General features: G+C 32.3%; 2 protein-coding genes and 1 non-coding gene across 8 annotated transcripts; 1 reads left to right on the top strand and 2 right to left on the bottom strand.

The window, feature by feature from the left end:
* Nucleotides 1–3,843: 3,843 nt before the first annotated feature.
* On the bottom strand, nucleotides 3,844–3,916 carry TRNAF-GAA. The gene has a single exon. It is a non-coding gene; the product is annotated as a tRNA-Phe (tRNA).
* Nucleotides 3,917–3,925: 9 nt separating this feature from the next.
* On the top strand, nucleotides 3,926–5,335 carry LOC106451272. Of its 4 annotated transcripts, none has more exons than XM_048780753.1 (5): nucleotides 3,926–4,053; nucleotides 4,339–4,452; nucleotides 4,611–4,684; nucleotides 4,782–4,868; nucleotides 4,945–5,335. In XM_048780753.1, exons 2-5 carry the CDS (start codon nucleotides 4,347–4,349, stop codon nucleotides 5,230–5,232), a joined length of 555 nt encoding a protein of 184 aa, XP_048636710.1. In that variant the 5' UTR covers nucleotides 3,926–4,053; nucleotides 4,339–4,346; the 3' UTR covers nucleotides 5,233–5,335. The 4 variants fall into 4 exon arrangements, with proteins under 4 accessions (XP_048636710.1, XP_048636712.1, XP_048636711.1 ...); XM_048780755.1 differs by having other exon boundaries at nucleotides 3,996–4,053; nucleotides 4,333–4,452; XM_048780754.1 differs by having other exon boundaries at nucleotides 4,049–4,110.
* Nucleotides 5,218–7,742, bottom strand: LOC106451273 (AUGMIN subunit 2). Of its 3 annotated transcripts, none has more exons than XM_048780751.1 (7): nucleotides 7,526–7,742; nucleotides 7,237–7,362; nucleotides 7,031–7,135; nucleotides 6,348–6,416; nucleotides 6,085–6,198; nucleotides 5,626–5,731; nucleotides 5,271–5,557 (listed from the first exon to the last, which is right to left on the bottom strand). In XM_048780751.1, the coding sequence occupies exons 1-7, from the start codon at nucleotides 7,646–7,648 to the stop codon at nucleotides 5,484–5,486; spliced, it is 717 nt and encodes a 238-aa protein (XP_048636708.1). In that variant the 5' UTR covers nucleotides 7,649–7,742; the 3' UTR covers nucleotides 5,271–5,483. The 3 variants fall into 3 exon arrangements, with proteins under 3 accessions (XP_013748631.2, XP_048636708.1, XP_048636707.1); XM_048780750.1 differs by having other exon boundaries at nucleotides 5,630–5,731; XM_013893177.3 differs by having other exon boundaries at nucleotides 5,218–5,731.
* Nucleotides 7,743–19,735: the final 11,993 nt, after the last annotated feature.

The raw sequence follows: 19,735 nt of genomic DNA, 5'->3' as shown, positions 1-19,735 counted from the left end.
CTGTACGCAAACTAGCTAGTTTCCTTATATTCAAGCAAGTTAATTACATGTGCTTTTCTAGTTTTTGAGTTTATGAAAGAATTTCTAACAAAAGAAATGAAACCAAAAATGGAAAGTTATTTGTTTGGTGTTCTAAAGATCACACTCTTCTGAGCGCGTGAGGATATATGTACATGAGGCAATAACAAATCAAAATTTGGACGTATGTGATCGATTCTGGTTTCGCGAAAATACAGAGATAGCTTTGGTTAGCGCCGGTTTATAATCTTCTACCGTATCTATCTACATGGGAGAACTACGTAATAATTGAGAAACATTGAAGTGATCTTGTTTCTCAATATTATATAAATGCATTATTGCGAAGAACACGTGACATTACATGCATTATAGTATACAAAACAATAAAATGTGTGTTGCTCAGCATGAGTTTTTTTTTTTTTTTTTTTTTGGTAACAATGTTAAAGCTTTATTACCATTTTCAAGTTTTAGACAGAACTACAAGGATACAAGGAGCAGAAGATGCAAGAAATTAAACTAAACAACAACTCAATCTAAGCTAAACAAGGCTAACAACAACTACAAGCAAAGCAACAACAAGACCATAGACTACACCAAAGTCAGCACAAACTCTTGCCACAAAATTAGAACCACAGTTAAAATGAGAACTGAACCCGGTAGATTTGGCGGTACCCGGTGATCAGTTCTTAATGATTAGCTCCTCAAGAACAGCTCGAGAAAGACCTACTTATCGGCAGCAACCATAGACAGTGAGCAACGCCTGAGCAAGCTCGCCTGCGTAGACAGAGACGAGCTTTATTTGGAAAGAAAGAGCACCTGAGATCACCACAAGCCATGGACCTTCCCCAAGAGACAGAGACAGCCAGCACCACCTCATAGAAGTGGACAGGAGACAGCCCTAGATCATACCCCTGAAAGCTAACTGGCTCAGCACGAGCGCCACCGAGACAGAGAGTTACGGTTGACAAGACCAGTAACAAACCGCCTCTCTCGCACCCACCACGGAGAACCCGCAGCAGAACCTCCTAGTTTGGAACCACAACATCTCCAGGGCCCTTCCGAGAGCTTGACTGACCGGCCTTAAAACACAAGCCGTCGAGATCTATGAAAGCAAGCGGAAGAACACCGAACCTCCACCGTCATACAAGACCCAACACTGTGCAAGCCAAGCGAGCTAGCTCACCCACCACGAGAAGGAGGAGGAAGGCGGCGAGAAATGGAAACAGACCACTCCGAACGGTCAGATCTGACACCAAATCGAGACCGTCGCTGCCGTACTCAACCAAAGAAACCTCTCACCAATACCGCCTCCATGCTTCACCGAAACTCCGAGCAAAAACCGCCAGATCTGAAACCGCGGTGGCGAAGAAGCTTAGAGCTGCGAGAAAGGAAGCACAAAGGGAGAGAATTGAAGAGAAGCGAAGAAGGAGAAAAACAAAAGGAGGGGGGCAGCCGGAAGCGGAGAGGAGGCCGCCGGCCACCCAAAACACAGATTTAGATCTAGGGTTTTTTTTTTTTTTTTTGGGTTCTTAGAGATGGAAGAGAGCTTTTTTTATATTTATTTTCTCACTCTCAGCATGAGTTTGAGATTGATATCAACCAATATTCAACTACTAATTTGATTATGCAATACTTTTTCAGATAAGTTTACTTGGAATAGTTTAAGACTTGATGAAGTGCCGTCTCATGTAAATATATCGGACGGATTCGATCTGTTCTAGCTCAGAGTGAACTGGTACTGAACTGATTTTAAAATGGGTGATTATATTTTATATATTCAGTTCGGGTTTTGTCTATCTTATGACGAACGAATATTTTATATGACAGGTTTAAAAATCGATCCGGTTGACCAAATTTTATCTATATTTCTTGGTGGAGTCGAAGATATCTATCACGTATAATGATACTCTTCTAAAGGAGATTCCATTTGGACCAATTTTGTGTGTACAAAAGTGACATATTAAAGCCTAGTAATATAAGCGGACTAACAAATGCATCAATTAATGTTTTGTTGTGTTTGTACTTTGTAGTATAATAATAGGAAGGAGTATTTGATACAACAATGTGATGTATATTAATTCACATGGCATGTCACAAAATAAATGTTGAATGATTAAATTGGTAAACAAGTAATTTTATCACACTAGTAAAAATGTAGATAGCATGGAAACTTCGTTAGATTTTAATTTTTACTTTGGAACTGGAATAAAATCAAAAAGGTTTTGAAGGTTTCAGAGTATAATTTAAAAAGTCATTGAGAATTACAATGCTGTTTTAAACTTTGTATTTTTTTTTTTTTTTTGATAAAGGGCTTAAACTTTGTATTTCATGTTCAAATTTATATCGTAAATAAATAAAAAGTACGTTATTTATATATATATTTTTTATTTATTTTATAAGAATATCTAGAACTAACAATAGCTAGGGATTAATATTCGTTATATATTTCGCTGCGTAACATTCATTTATAATGAAACGGTGATTAACATCATTTCCATATAAGATATGGATATAATAGTTTGCCTTTAAAGTTTTCCTAATTACACAATCAAATTTGCATTTGCAAACAGACCGGACTACCTAACTAGGTTGTTAAATACGATTAGGTGCGGTTCTCGATTAAAGTTGTCTTACATTCATGGTCTACTCTACATTCGACAATATTGGATTTAAACTATATGAGTTAATGAATTTTTATTTAAATCAATTTATAGAACCCATATTTAATTATATTAGGGTTTTCCACTAAAAAAGTTACATTTTAAAAATACTCCCATGACAACCATATCAACTTTTGATCTTTTCATTTTATTTGGGTCCAACTTTTTATATAGTTGATTTAAAATAAAAATAAACACTAACTGGTTGATTTATTGAAGTTTAATCATATGAAATTGTAGGGTTCTTCACAACAATAATTTATAAATCTGTATAAGAAATACATTTTTATATATATTCATATGACAATCATATAAAATTTAGTTGATCTTTCCATTTTATTTTGGCCCAATATTAGTTGATTTATTGAAGTTTAATGAGAAAAAGACTAGCATAACACCAAACCAAGTTTTTGTTCCCAAAGTAGCACTCAAAGCTCAAAGTCAGAAAAATAGGTTTTATTAAAGAGGTAAATATACACTTATACCCCTTGGGTTAATTAATCTAAACCTTAGGGTTTACAGTTAAGGGGGTGGAGTTTTGGAATTAGGGTTTAAAATTTTATAAAAAATAAATACTAAAATAAAAAAATAAAAAATTTTAAAACAGTTTCAAAAATTATTTTTAAATTATAAAAAGAAAATTTCAAAAAAAAAATAAAAAAAAATTGAAAAAAAAAATTTGAAAAAAAATTATAAAAATTTCGAATCTGAAAACATATAATCTGAAACTATAAATTTTTTTTTTATTTTTTTTTCTATTTTTTTTTTATTATTATTATTTTTTTTGTTTATTTAATTTTAAACCAAGGATATTAGAGATATTTTACCCTTTAATGAATGTCATTTTTGTGACTTTTTCCTTCTAGTACTATTTTTGAGACATAAACTTCAAAAGGTGCTATTATTGACAATTGCCCAAGTTTAATCATATGAATTTAACATTAATAATTTTGTATATACAAGATAAAAACCGAAAAATTCAATAACACCTTCACAGTGGTTTCCGAGTAGGAAAATGTAAAATGTAAAGCCATTAAACACTAGTTTTAGTTTATTTAAGCAATGTTTTCAAAATTCTTTCTCATCTACAAATAGGCCTGATTTTGAACATTTAACTCAGGCCCAAGCCCAGCAATCAGTTGATAGAAAGCAAAAAAAATTAATATGCGGTGAGCGTGGATCGAACACGCGACCTTCAGATCTTCAGTCTGACGCTCTCCCAACTGAGCTATCCCCGCGACTTGTTTATTTAAACCACATACAAGGAATAAAGCGCAAAAACAATCTGTTTAGGGCAAAGTAGACAATGTTGCGTTCCACGATTGGTTCGAAGACAGTGAGAGCTTGCTCTTCTTCGGCGTAGTTTTTTTTCCGGGTAAGTGTCTCTCCTTCTCTGATCTCCTATCATGGTGTTGATTTGATTGGCAACGTGGTTAGTAATGAGATCTTATATATTTTTTCGTAGTCGTAAGAGCATTGATGCATTGAATCTATATGGATGATGCTAATGAGTTTTAACTAAGGGTTCTATGTTTTAAACAACGAATAGGCTTTGAAAAGAATGGAATGTTCGTGTCTGATTTCTTATATACATCTGTTTCAGGAGGAACTCAGATTTCTTCAAACCAAAAGCTTAATTTTCTTGTCTCGTCAGTTTCAGATCCAAACATGTTTAATAGCAAGCCAATGGTGAAGAAAAAACAAGGCATGGTGGAGGCTGTTGATGATCCTGACCTGAGCTTTAGCAAGATCATGAAAGATGTTCAGCTCTTTGGTAACGTTCTCTCTTGCTCCACATTAGCTTTTAGCATTATGATATAAAAGGGAAAGTGATGGAACTTGTGTCGGCTTGAATTAGTTGTCCATGTCTTTTAGCAGTCAGACATGATTATGCAAGTCTTATGTTCTCCTTCATCTTTAAATATTTAAAAGCTAGCTCGCTGCATATGACATGGAAGGATAAGAAAGCATTGGAGAATCAGAAAGTCACTGGACTTGGTGGGAAGGTTAGATTTTTATTGTCCTTTGGATCATTGATTTGTTCTTCTCAAAGTTGCAACTTTTACGATTTAGCTGATCCTTTTTTTTTTGTTGATATCGTAGCCTCAAAGGAAACAGAGGCTACCCCTCAGTGTAGCGCGAGTACAGATGAAGAAACAGAAAGAAAGAGAAGAAAAGACGTTTGAACAGGTTAAGTTTTTAGATAATCTCACTCTAGGACGAAGCCAAGTCTCACTACTCCTACCTTCTACTGTGTGTTGTGCAGAATGTGATTTTTGGACAATTTGGTGGTACAAGTAGGAAGAAGCCCGCTGCTGATAAGAAGCGTAAGCCAGAGGAAAGAGTCTTGAAATCAACTTTTGGGAATTTCAGGGGTGGTGTTCTTGATGTTAAGGATTTACTACGTTCTGGTGGTTCTTCAAGAACTAATGACAGAGATAACAAGAACAAGTCCAAAGGCATGGGAGGAGAACTAGGAGGTGGAGGAAGAGACATCAAGAAAAATAGAAAGAAGAAAGCAAAGAAAGGAGGCGGTAAGAGGAAAAGCAAGTAACATATGTTAGCTGTGTAAACCAGTTTTTAAAAAACCGGTTATAGAGAAGAAAACATATTGGCACAATGATCTTCATCTGATAATAATAGTTGTAGTTTGCACACTGATGAAGGACACTGATGTTGGTAGAATAAGAACACTGTCGATGTGAAAAGCTTCACGCAAAGGCAACATCACCCAATTAAACGTTACTCTTTTTAACCGAAGGAGGCCAAGATAGTCTCCGGTCAGCTTGAACATTCTAATAGTCATTACCATCTTCTTCTTCTGCTTCTCTCCTTGTGGTCTGAACAGCTAAGTCGTCGAAGCTTGAACCTGTTACCCCCTGAGGTGGAGTCACACAATCTGAGTCTCTTTGTGATGGGGTAGTTGGTAAAGAAGCTGCAGAGTTACCAACTCTAAGGTCTTGAAGAGTCGCAAATGATTCTCTCATCGCAGACATTGCCTCAAAGAATCTCGTGCATGACGCTAGTGCCACCGGTATTGGACGCAACATTTCCTGGAGGGGAGATTGTAAAGAGGTTGAAATCATTGAAGCATGATCAACTAACCATTAACACATTCCCTTAATCAACTTAACCATCGACACAATGCATTAAACTGTAAAAACCAAAATCAACTACCCATCAGCACATTCCGTAAACATGACACACTTTCTTGATGCAAAGAGATTAATAACAGAGAAACCTAATTTGATGCTCTGACACTATTGGTCTATGAATTATGAACAATGTATTCGATAATAACTGACGAGTGTAACTAATATATGCAACTACACATGAGGAAGTCATGTCTGAAAAGATGTAATGGAAATACAGAAGACGCATGTAAAAGAGAGCAAAATTATCATACCCCCCAGACTGAAGGAGGTTCTTTAAAGTTTTGGCTCCACTGAAAATCAGACACTGATGCTGTTAAGGCGCCATAATCACTGGCCGCTCTCATTAGCAACTCTGAAAATTGTTTCTGAAAAACAAAGCCATTAATCAGGCAAAGCATTTTATTTTTCCCCGTTGCGCAACTCCAGATACGAATCAAGTTCAGGATAGTTAGAGGAAAAAAAGGTCTAGTTGGTCCTCAAAGTAGCTAATACCATCAAAATGACGTGACCTCACCTGATATTCTGCTTCAACTGGAATGCAATCTAGTGAATACGGTTGTTGGAGACGAGCAATGATGCGATCCTGCCATATAAATAGACAATTGGACGAAATGAGAAACCTTCTCAGGACTTTCTAAGAAGCTAATGATGCCAAAACATATTAAGGAACTCAATTATTCAGAACGATAAAGTAGGTATGTACTAAGAGATTCATCACTTAAATGCAGAAAAAAAAAAAGATTTTTAGTGGTAACAATGTTCTAAAAATCGCTAGACCTAACTATGCGCTTTATAAAAGATCGACTAGGCGGATTATTCGGGACTTAGGCGAGGCCTAGGCGTTAGCAAATTATTGATTTATTTTATATATTTTATACATTTGTATGACATATTTTAGTTTTTAAGTTTAATTATAAAATTATTGTGATGAAATTATCAAAACTAGATATACAAAACAGAAGAAAGTAGACAAATTTGTAGATTTGTAATAATATTATTGCTTAATTTAACATATATAGACAATTTTAGATCGATTTTAACCAATTGGTTTAAACCAATTTGAATCATATAAATCGGTAAAAATCGGATTTTAAGAAAATCGTTTCAAATAAAACCGAGTTCCCGCCTAGGCGGGGGGCTAGGCGCCGTCTAAACCGATTTTTAGAACCTTGAGTGGTAAAAAGAAAAGTTATATACCTTGTTTTGAATAACATCTTTCAGTATTTGAGTAATCCTTGAGAGAGTGTCGATTTTCTTTTGCATTTCACACACATGAGTCAAATGTGCCACGTTTTTATCATCCTAAAAATCCACCAAACAAAGACGTTAAGATACAAAAAAAGCATTGAAAAAAGTTATCACGCGGCTCTCTCACTACCCCTACAAAAAAAAAATAGTAATACCTTCCTCCCTTGAAGCTCGACCTGAAAGTCTGCAATTTTCCTTTGAACAGACGATAACTCTCTCAAAACCCTAATCAAATCGTCACCTCTTTCGCCGTTCGAAGACGCCAAGGTTTGTAACTCTTCCTACATATAACGATTCGTCCAGATTCTCAAATACTATCAATTACAGATCCATGTTAATCTAACAGCAATGTCCAGAGTAGATAGATACTACACAGAGCTAGTCAGATCAATGGGAAAGCTAATTTAGGAGCTACTGAATCGGAGAAGCGATTGGTGAAGTTACCTGAGAGGGAGGAGGAGCGACGGCGTAACCGAGACCGGAGGCGATGGAGAGAGCATCGGATAATCCGCCGATGCGCCGGATCGGTTTCTTACCCACCCATGTCGAGTCGCTTCCCAACGACATCTCTCTCCCACCAGCTTCACGGTGATGATTTCTGGTGGGAAAGAAGAAAATAAAACAAATTTTTAAAAATATTCAAAAACTTTTGCTGGAAAATATTTAAATCATTTTGAACTTAGCAGGCGAAAACTTAGAACTGACTAGTGCCGTCTCAAAATAATAATGGGCTTGGCTCATATATTGGTTTTACAAGGCCCATTAACATATTTGAATATTTGTTTCCTTGAGTCTGGTTATGTATTGTAGAGAGTTAAAATCTCAGCATTAGCAAAATGGAGCAAAATTATGTCAAAACGATTTTTTTTATATAGTACTGTATTTTACAATTTTGGTTGCTAATTATTTTTAAGTTTTGCAGATATTAAATCATTACTCATTTTAATTCTCAGTGAATAAAATGTTTAAAAGGTGAGTTACTTGTCAAATAGTTTATTATGAAAATGTAAGGAATAATAAGTTGAAACTGAATATTATTCTTATGTTATATTAAAACTATCTGCATTATGATAAAAGTAATATATTAAAACTTATCAGTTAAGGTTTTTGCCTCATTCTTTACAAGGAAGGCAACGGCATGGACAAAGCTAAAACCGAATCAGGAGCAACACAAAAAGCATGTACCTAGGCTAGTTGGCAATCTACATGGCCACAACCCACAGTGATTAAAGAAATTAAGAAAACCTCAGGTGGTTATCTCTTATATACTAAAGCGCAAGTCGCCTGGCCAATCAGAAATTGACACGTGATATATGTTTACAAAAAATTAAAAATAAATAAATTGAACCTTAGAAAAAAAGAAAGCATAAACCGTTCAATGTTTTTCAAAACTACCCATGATCTACGTACACTATCCTTTTTCTTTGTCCACTTTCTTCTTTTCATACTCTTATATATCTCTTTGATTCGATTCATAAACAACAGAAAACTTCAAATCAGTCAATAACAAAACTATACTCTTTCTTCGATTTCAAAACCCTAATTCGAAACTGGGGCCATCTTGAATGTCCCGAACCAGTGTAGTGTTCGATTTCTGAGAAAACGGATCTCTCAGCAACCCATAAATCTCAGTGACGCTAACTCACTCTGTACAGTCTCGGTTTAAACCTTTAAGGCTAAGAAGATTTGAGAAAGAGTGGATATGGTGGCTCTGAATGATATGAATTTCTAGAGATTCATCTGAGTAAAAAGACGTCAGGGTAAGACAAGCCAGAAGAGTGGAGGAGGAAGATACAAATCAGACGTAGACATGGTCAAATCACATGAAGGCTTTCTGATAAAACTATAAAAGGTAAAAGATCTTCCATTAATTCACCACCTAAAGGATCAGATTGTTGAAGCGTAATCCTACAGTAAAATATAGCATGATACAAATGATATAACACCTTTGAAAATACGATAATGAGTACTTTTTCCCCTATAATTTCAATGTTTTCTTATTTCTGGTAAATAATTGATTTATGTTTTGTTCTAGGGACAGGAGAAAAATTAAGTGTTGAAGATGGCAAAATCGGTGCTCCACGAGAACAATGATTAAATTCTAAGACAAAAACTAACGGAGGTATACTAGCTACATATTTTGTGTTGTGTTAATTGTTTCAGTTTCATAGTCGCTGCTATCGACCTTTTTATTGTTTCAAGTGTTTGATACTTCAAATTATTCTTCAACTTTACTGCATCCTCTTAAATGGCCGGAAAAATAGACATTTAGACAATCAAATTCGTAAATGTTTTTAATTTAAAAGGTATTATACCGTTCTCTTTCTTGCATATTGGTTTAGTCATGTCTGATGTATAGCTTATCATTTTGTCAATATTTAAAAGGTATATAGCAGTATACATTAAGCAGTAAAAATCATTTATCTCAAGCTAATGAGTAAATTAATTCAAAATTTACTAATAATTTTCCATTGTTTATTGATTTTTTAATTCTTGATTTTCTTTTACAGATTGATGCTTCTCTATTACATGCTGATATTTGTAGTTGGATTTGTAAGATTGGTTTAGTTTGCATATGGAGATAGAAATAAAATAATGGATATAGTACATCAAAGAAGCCATAAACTCTATGCTAAATAGAAAGGCAAAACAGAAAGAAGTAAAACAGGAAAAATTTCAAACTAATTTTTGTACTCGAATAGTTAATTTAAATAAATAAATGTGAATTCTTATAAACAAATTAAACTAATTTTCATATGTTTGTGATTAGTCAATGACAAGTGTGTTGAATTTTTTTTATGTATACTCATCTTTTTGTGATGAGCTAAATTTATCTTATATAAGTTTTAGTTACGTATATATAACTGAAAATTGGTTTTATTGGTTAACAAAATTATTACCGTGCGTATGCACGGGATATATACTAGTATATAATAATGCATAAGCTCCTAGTGTCAATAAGTGAAATTTGTGTATTATGGTTTTCAAAATCACGAGTATGGGTCTGTGAATCATGCGACTAATTTGAGTTGGTGTCGGTTCTCATGCTGAAGAAACTATGGACCAATGCTTATTTGATAATTATATAGGAAAAACTTACACGCCTTGGGATTGGGAGTTAACCTTGGGATTGGGAGTTAACCAAGGGCCAGTCCCAGGATCTAAGTCATCTCCCCACCTTAATGGTAGCAATATAACAATTTTGTTAATTGGTTTCTGCACGTTTGTTAAATGTGATAGTGAAGGTGGTAGGACCGTCGGTGGGAGATTATGAAATTTTGGAACGTCTAAAAAGATTCGATCTAGGAAAGTTCTTCTCTTTAGCTTTGCTTTGTACAAAGACTCTTTACATAAAGATCTGACAGGTCTGGTCATTAAGTTGTTTCTTAACTAAGAGATTAGGAAATGATTAGTACATTAAATGGAATATCATGCATTTATTAAAAGGCAGTATATTTTTTTATTTTAGTCACCAACTATTCTGCATGGATTCAAGCGAGTGGGTGAGAGAAAAGAAAGAAGTATAGAATTCCATTCATCGACTGGATCTTGATTTATCTCATCCTACCAACTTAACATCACCAACCTTAATTGAAGAGGTTTGAGCATTTAATTAAGACCATTAGTTTCGATAGGTGAAAAGACAAGGAGATGCCGCGAGGAAACAAGTAAGCAAAAGGAAGTTTGATCAATGTGGCCAATCACCATGGTAACAATCGACTTCATTTCGTGAACATCACGATCTTATAAATCTAGTGACTTAAATGTGAATGAACGTTGGAGATTATGTGCAAGGAAAGTTCAGGTATTTGATTGGCTTAACGTCACCAATCGAGCATTTTGTAGCACATATGTGAAACCCGTACACCATATTTTCTGAAAGGTGCAAAATATTTTCGAACTTAGAGACACGAGAATACTCAATCTCCCCTGAGAAGAAACACTACTCACCAAACCAGCTAACTAACCGTGCATGGTAAAAGGAAGTCGATGTATAATAAGTCTCGAATAACAAGTTAATTAATGTATCAAAGTATCTTTATACGATCGTAATGGAATAGTGTAGCTAGCTTCGTTGGAGACTTGGAGTTTGAGGTCGTCGGTGATGTGCTCGCGAAACTTCTGCCAAGAGGAGACACATGGCGCCCAACCATTTGATAATACTTGAGTTTTTTTGGAAGATGGAATGAAAATGTGGGACCTACCAACGACAGCATTATTAATTTCCGTAGATTTGGAGTTAATCGAGCAGGATTGCTTCCGGCGCGTTGCACGAACCCACACACCAAATGGCAAAAAATTGCTTACAACCTTACACCAGTGAAATTTTGCATTTTTCCTAATAAAAAACTATATAATAAATTAATAGAACAATAATATAGTATATTTAAATATTATTCTATTTTCTTTTAAATATAAATGATATTTGTTCTCTAAATATAAATATAGAAAATATAACTCTTAAGTTCTCCCTATCATAATAACATTTTCTACTCATAATAACAATAAAAATAAAAATAACTAGTTTTTTGAAAAAAGAATAACAATAGTTTTTAAAGGAAAAATACAATAGTTTATAGATGCTCTTATGTAAATTTATCCTCTAAATATAGATATATAAATATCAAATAGCGATATTTATTTTAGTAGAAGAAATAGAAATGACTTGCAATGTATTTTTTATTATATCATTTAGAATTAAAAATAACAATATATAAGTATATATATATATTCTTATGTAAGCATATAGATAAATCTTCCTATAATATTAACAGAAATCAAAGTTTAGTATGTCTTATTAACCCATGAGTTTGGATATCGTTTATTCAAAATAATCAAAACCTTGCAAGATTGTGAGTTGCTTTTAAATAGCAACTAGATTTCCACCCGCAAAACCGTGCGGGTATATACTTTCACATTTATATATATATATATATATATATATATATATATATATATTTGTTTTATATAATTATTATATATTTTTAATGTTACTCACATATTTAAATGTTGGGGTTTTTGCCAAAACTAACCCACAACTTGATTTTAATTCCAAACCTATACCCAAACTTGAATCAAATGCAAAACTAACCTAAAAGCCTAGTGAAATTACAGCTCAGCCCCTTGTGACCAAACAAAAAAACAGAAGCCATTTTTACGAATATAGCCCCAATAAATCGTCTGAGTCGTCTGAGATGTTGGAAGTCGTCTGGACGACTGAAGTGTAAGTCGTCTGGTACCAGTTTATTTTAAAAATAATTTATAAATCTTGTAAAAAAATATTTTGATGCATAAAAAATAAAAATCAAGTAATTATAAACAGTTTTAACTGATATAAATTAAGATATGATAAAATTGATTTGTTTTGAAGATATATGAGTGGAAGTAGTGAATCATGAAATACTTTGGTTTAGGAGTTTGGCAAACATATGTTGTAGTATTGTATGTATTGTTAGGGTTAGATTTTGGAAAACTAAAATGTTTTTTTCAAAAATTAGTTTTCACCTATATGTGTTTATTTCTGTGTATAGTAAACACTTTTCAAGTTTGATTTGGTTTTATGAAGTGTTTAATTAGATAATTAAGTTTAGGGGTTATGTTTAGGGTGTGGACGACTTATATTTCAGTCGTCTGTTGAATAATTTACCTGGACGACGTATATTTCAGTCGTCCAGACGACTTACTTGTAAGTCGTCTGGAAAGTCTTCTATTTTAGTTTCCCGCTAAAAATATTTAATTTCCCGCTAAAAATATTAAACTCTTCTGGACGATTTACATGTAAGTCGTCTGTTTTAATTTCTTCACCAGACGACTGAAATGTAAGTCGTCCAGGAAGTCGTCTGAGTCAAAAATATTTAATCTAATTGGATTTTTTGTCTCCCTATATAAAAAAAAATTTACACATTCTCTCTCCTCCTCTCAAATGGCTGCAACAAAAATGTAATGTTCATCATTCTAAAACTCTCCAACCTCTCTCTAATCTCTTTGACTTGAAAACACCAAACTTTATATGAATTTTTCAGTTTTGTCTCATGTATTTCTTACTAATCTATCTTTTTTGCAGGTTTTTAATCAAATGGTACTCATCTTCCACTAATTTAGAGGTAGATCTATTAATTTTAGATATGTATTTTTGTGTGTTCTATAAATGTAGATTTATCTAATCTTCCACTCATTTTTTCTATTTTTAAGTCATTTGAACGTTTTTGAATATGCAGGTTTTTCAGATCTGGATTTGATGTGCAGGTTTTTCAGATCTGGAAGACTTCTGGGACGACTTACCTGTTAGTCGTCTGGAAGTCGTCTGGAAGTCGTCTGGACTTCTTGGAAGTCTTCTGAAAAAGTCGTCTAGACTTCCAGGAAGTCGTCTGGACTTCCTGGAAGTCGTCTGGACTTCCAGGAAGTCGTCTGGACTTTCAGGAAGTCGTCTGGACTTCCAGGAAGTCGTCTGGACTTCCAGGAAGTCGTCTGGACTTCTAGGAAGTCGTCTGGATTTTTCTGAGCGTTTTGGTAAGTTCTTATGTCTGATTTTTCTTCATTTGGTAACTTCTTGTTGTATAAAGTTCTTACTTTTTACCCAAACTAAAACTCTCCAAACCCACTCTAATCTCTTTGACTTGAAAACACCAAACTTTATATGAATTTTTCAATTTTGTCTCATGTCTTTGTTACTAATCTATTTTTTTTTTGCAGGTTTTTAATTATTTGGTACTCATCTTCCACTAATTTAAAGGTAGATCTATTATTTTTAGATATGTATTTTTGTGTGTTCTGTAAAGGTAGATTTATCTAATCTTCCACTCATTTTTTCTGTTTTTAAGCCATTTGAACGTTTTTGAATATGCAGGTTTTTCAGATCTGGATTTAATATGCAGGTTTTTCAGATCTGGAAAACTTCTGGGACGACTTACTTGTTAGTCGTCTGGAAGTCATCTGGAAGTCGTTTGGAAGTCGTCTGGACTTCCTAAAATTCGTCTGGACTTCCTGTAAAGTCGTCTGGAAGTCGTCTGAACTTCCTAAAAGTCTTCTGGCGAACTTCCTGGAAGTCGTCTGGACTTCTTAGAAGTCGTCTGGACTTCTTAAAAGTTGTCTGGTCTTGTCTACTCAAGTGGAATCCAAGCTTGTCTTTGTAGATGAATGATCTATAATAGTTTTGTTTGTGATCTGTTTTATGAATTGCATGTATACTCTTTTAGTTGTGAATTTTTTGTAAAATCAGTAATAATGTTTTCCAAGATGTATTAAATGTGCTAACAATGTGTTTACACATTTACAAATCAATGAAATAATAGACTTCAGTAGCATTTTTCTTATCTTTGGATCTCTCATATGCAATAATAAACTCCAATGGCCTTTTTCTCATCTTAATAAACAAGAATGTTGGTAAGAGATGGAAACAAACAATAGTAACTAGTCAAACCATATCATATTTTTTATAAGTTTGCATTGAAAAACTTAGTCAAATTTAGTAAAACTAAGGGAGAGAACATATTTTTGTAAATATGAGTTTTACATATCTTGAAGTTACTTATCACTCTTAAAAATACAAGTTATTCAAAAACTAACGTAGAAGACTTAAAAACTAGTGGAGAAGACGCGGACGACTTCAATCTAAGTTGTCTAGACGACTAAACTATATGTCGTCTGGTCAACGCAGAGGTTATTTTTGCAATTGACTTTGAAATCTGTTATTTCGGACGACTGAAAGTTAAGTCGTCTACTATTGTTTGGTTAAAAAAAAACTCCAAAAAAGCTAGACGACTTACATTTCAGTCGTCAGAGGTTAGTTTTGCATTTGACTGGATTATTTCAGAAGTTTGACTTTTTGGACGACTTACATTTCAGTCGTCTAGTGAAAATTAAAATAATAATATTTTTTAAAAGTAGACGACTTACAGTTAAGTCGTCATAGGTTAGTTTTGCAATTGAAAAAAAAACTTCAAGATTTAATTATATACAGACGACTTATAATTCAGTCGTCCACGAGACGACTGAAATGTAAGTCGTCCAGGATTTACGAGGTTTGACCAGAATCTCGGAAAAAAAATCGTGGACGACTTACAATTAAGTCGTCTGGTGGACAACTGAATTATAAGTCGTCTGTGTATAATTAAATCTTGAAGTTTTTTTTTTCAATTGCAAAACTAACCTATGACTACTTAATTGTAAGTCGTTTACTTTAAAAAAAATATTATTATTTTAATTTTCGCCAGACGACTGAAATGTAAGTCGTCTGGGGAAGTCAAACTTCTGAAATTATCCAGTCAAATACAAAACTAACCTATGACGACTGAAATGTAAGTCGTCTAGGTTCTTTGGAATTTTTTTTGAAACCAAACAATAGTAGACGACTTAACTTTCAGTCGTCTCAGGTTACAGATTTCAAAGTCAATTGCAAAAATAACCTCTGCGTTGACCAGACGACTTCCAGGTAAGTCGTCTACAGCCAGACGACTGAAAGGTAAGTCGTCTACAGCCAGACGACTTCCCAAGTAAGTCGTCTGACGAACAGATCTGGAAAAAAACTCGATGTCATACCTTAAATTAGTGAGATAAGTTCCTTAGCATACATAAGGCTTCTCCAAGCACACAGAATCACAAACGGAAGTCACCCACCCATAATCGTTAGCTTCTATGACTCTATGAACCATAAAAATTTTAGAATCAAAATCTTGAGTTTTTTTAGCTCATTGTGGAGAGAAAGTGAGAGATATGTTGTGTTTAGTTCACAAGAATGGAAAAAGAAGAAGGGTAAATCGATTTTAGGAGCATTAAGAGCTTCAAATTGGTTGTTCATGGTGGTTGTGGTATTGATGATAATGGCAATCTTGTAATTACTTGAAGATGATGAGGGTGAGAGAGTAAAAATGTCATTTTCGAAAAAAAAAATAAAAAAAAAATTGATGGCATTTTCGTAAATTATATGAACTTGTGGGGTGAATAGGGCAAAACCAATTTTCAAAAAAAAGGAGGTTAGTTTTGTGTTTGACTTTAAATTATAGGTCAATTTTGTATAATTATACCAAATATAATAATTTTATAGTTTTCATGCTGTAAATTAAAATCATCACATATATATGTTGCTTATTATATATTTGTCTTATTGAATTTACGTTTGATTACTAAACTAAATTTTTTTAATGCATGAAACAACATATATGAAAACAATTTTGTATTTAATTTATTTATAATCATGATCCGTAATTCAAATCACTAGATCTTTTTAGTATTTTTTTAATGTTTATCAACTTTATATAATAAATTACTGTATATTAAAAAGCTTAAGATAAGTTAAATTTTTATACATGTATTATATAGTTTACTAATATTAACCCGTTCTACCAACATATTATATTTTTAGCATAAATATTTTATATTTATGAAAATAAAATATGTTAACTTATCAATTTAAAATAATTTTATTATATTTTGTTCAATATAACATTTTTATTTTAAAATGATAGATATTATTATAAAATTGATAAAATATGATATAATTTTATTCTTTTAGTAACATTTCATTACTAATTACAAAATTAGTTGAAAATATTTATATTCAATTTATGACAATTAAGATCTTATTATAATCTTTTTCAAGAGATTTGTTAGAATTTTAATTTTGTTTTTAAAATAAAAGATATTATGATTAAAGTAGTTAAAAATATTATGTATATTAGCATTAGTGATATACATTTAATATAAAATTTAAATGATAGTCCAAATAAAAATATCACTCATAAAAAAATCATGATTTTTTTTTATTAGAAAACAAATTTGAAAAAATTAAAATAAATACAAATATTTATTTCTAACAAAATCTTTAAAAATTATTAGTAAATGTATTTGTGAAATTAATTAATTTCATTTTATTTAAAATTTCATTTATAAACCAAAACTATATTCAATTTTAATTTCTAATTATATTTTATGATAATTTAAATTAAAACTAACTAATTTTTTAAAATAAATTTAAAAAGATTCTAAGAAGATTTTAAAAAGATTTTGTTAGAACATTTTAAATATATTCATTTGTATTTCAAATAAAAAGATAAAGATATCAAAAGATATAATAATAAACTTATGTAAAATATGATATTTTTTAGGAATGGTCCAAACTAAAAAAAATCACACATGAAAAGAAATCATGACTTCTGTTTTAATATATAAGATAACATCACACTTACACAAAAACACAATTACGAGTTAAATTGTTTTACACGATTTTACTTTTGTAAACATGTCATTCTTGAAATTATACAGTGCAATAAATATTTAATTCTACCGCAAAAAAAAAACAGTGGTTTCTCCCGTTTATTCTACTGGGAGAAAATCAATTCACTGTGAGTTTATTTGTTTTACTGCGAAAATTACTTCTCAAACAGCATAAAATATTCGAATTTCTCATTTTTAATGCAATTTCTTAGATGTCCCGAAAATATAAACTTCGTTTTATGATTGTCAATTATGCATATGAGTGATGTGTAGTAGTTTAATGATAAGCAAATAAACACATGTTCCCCGTTAACAATTTATGAAAACTTACGTCTCCATGCTTAGTGGCGCTAATCTGACTAATCACACCTTTTGTTTTCGTAAGTCAGATTATTTGACCAAGTTGTCGGTCGAGGCTTGAGGTTAACAAATGATGGGTCTACGTCAAAATGTCGGTGCTCGGGAAAAAAAAATAAACCGTTCAAACCGGTCATTATAGTAGTAAACTATGAAAAAATTGAGTGACTGCGAGATTTATGGTTGTAGGAACTTGCACACGTGTAGATGTCTCCTAGTGGTATACCCCCTCTCGGTTTTGTTAATTTTGGTGGGGAAACTACACTAAGATATCCAGCTCGATCATAAACATGATTGATTAATTTTGTCGACAAAATATATGACGTTATTATAAGTTTAAGATCCATCATATTTTCTTTACATATTTAAAAGTTTTCATATTAATATTCGTAGATACAGGGATAGAAGCTGGGTTGAAACATACTACAATTGGTCCACATCATAGTTTTTAATAGTATCTCAGATGTGATAATTGAAAATAATGTTGTGTGATTGGCTTGAGTCGTTTTATTGCAGTCCCTGTACGTGGTGTTTTTGGAAAACTACTCAAACCTTTGTATATCAAGAATTAAAAATTTATTAATGTGATCTTTCCGTTAGTGAACATCGCCTAATTCTTTAAGTTTTTGTGTTATTCCAATTCTTCAAGTCCTGTCTTATTTCATGATTTGATGAATGCGGTTGACATATGAAAGAGTAGGTAAGGGTATAGTGAAGTACACTGGTGAAATGTAGAGCATTGAAAAAATAATAGTGACTCGTGGAAACAAGAGTAATAATACTATTTTCTAGTATACATTTGGAAATTCTCAGTCAAAATTATGTTATATGAATGGGATAATTTTAGAATGATATCCCTTGCACAGCAGCGGCCTACACAGTCCGGGAAAAGATCCTATACCTGAAAACCAAATTGTACGATTTTTCAAAATTTCTTTTTTTCTTAAGTAGAGGTTATTGGTTGTTGCATTTTAATGGATTTGAAAATCCGAACTAAATCTAGTGTTATTGGTTCTGTGATTTTCAAATCTGTATTAAAATCAGGTGTTATTGGTTTAATGATTCATAAATTCTATATCAAATCAAGTATTATTCAATCGTACGGATTTACTAATATATTTGATTTTATAATGGATTTGAATGAATTTGTTTAGATTTTTTAGTTAAAAATACAAAGACTTAAATCCGAGGGAAAACCTCCGGATTTGTATATTTTACTTAGATTTATAAATACTATATGGATTTCTAAATCAATCAAAATATATAAACCGATAATACATCCTAGTATCACAGATTCCCAATTAAGTTGTAATAATTACTCTACTAATTAATTGGACCGTTTCATGGAGACCTGTAATCATTACAATTAGGCAAAGTATCTAACGGAGACACGGAGTCCATACAGCCTCTAACTGTTACACTTTCTGGTTCTTCAACTGACTCCTCTTCTTTACTTTTTTTTTAAATCTCCACAAGATCGCTAATTAAGAAATTATTATATTTCATCCCTTTACATTTTTTTTGTCAACCTATTCATCCCTTTACTTAAAATCACATATATTAAGAATATATATATATATATATATATTACAATATAAAATATATATATTAACTACAATTCAGTCAATCATGAAAATTATAACTAACTATACATTATCCAACAAGTGTAAAAAAATCATAAATGTAAGAAAATAACTTATCTTTTAAAACAAAATACTTCAAAAAACAATTTATTATGAAATAGGAGTAATTACTTTTGAAAATGAGTAACAGTCTTAGGAATGTCTATGTTTTTGAATTTCTAAAAGTACCACAAAATAGTATGTTACTACTTACTAGTGTTCATATGCACTTTTTGTTCGTTAAAGTGTTAATATGCAATAATAATTCGTCGAGATTTGCACAAGGAAAGCAATAACTAGCTGCATAAATTACGCACATAAAGCCCGTTATCACTATGTTGAAAAAGCAAAAGTGTCATCTCATATATGTTGAAAAATTTCATATTTAACAAATAAAAAGTTACGATAAAAAAAAAGTCACGCCATCTCTCTCTCCTCCACAACTCCACACTGCTTTCAAATA

Source organism: Brassica napus, chromosome A5 (genome assembly GCF_020379485.1).
Source record: "Brassica napus cultivar Da-Ae chromosome A5, Da-Ae, whole genome shotgun sequence".
Taxonomy (NCBI): domain Eukaryota; kingdom Viridiplantae; phylum Streptophyta; class Magnoliopsida; order Brassicales; family Brassicaceae; genus Brassica; species Brassica napus.
Note: the sequence above shows the minus strand (reverse complement) of the source record. Positions and strands in the feature narration are given on the sequence as shown.

Excerpts from the sequence above, each read along its gene's own strand:
- LOC106451272 (XM_048780752.1), top strand. Across the intron at positions 4,453-4,610 it reads GAAAGATGTTCAGCTCTTTG|CTAGCTCGCTGCATATGACA; the intron begins GTAACGTTCTCT and ends AATATTTAAAAG. Across the intron at positions 4,685-4,781 it reads TCACTGGACTTGGTGGGAAG|CCTCAAAGGAAACAGAGGCT; the intron begins GTTAGATTTTTA and ends TTGATATCGTAG.
- LOC106451273 (XM_013893177.3), bottom strand. The coding sequence starts at position 7,648 with ATGTCGTTGGGAAGCGACTCGACATGGGTGGGTAAGAAACCGATCCGG. Across the intron at positions 7,363-7,525 it reads TCGCTCCTCCTCCCTCTCAG|GAAGAGTTACAAACCTTGGC; the intron begins GTAACTTCACCA and ends CGTTATATGTAG. Across the intron at positions 6,417-7,030 it reads AAGATGTTATTCAAAACAAG|GATCGCATCATTGCTCGTCT; the intron begins GTATATAACTTT and ends TTTATATGGCAG.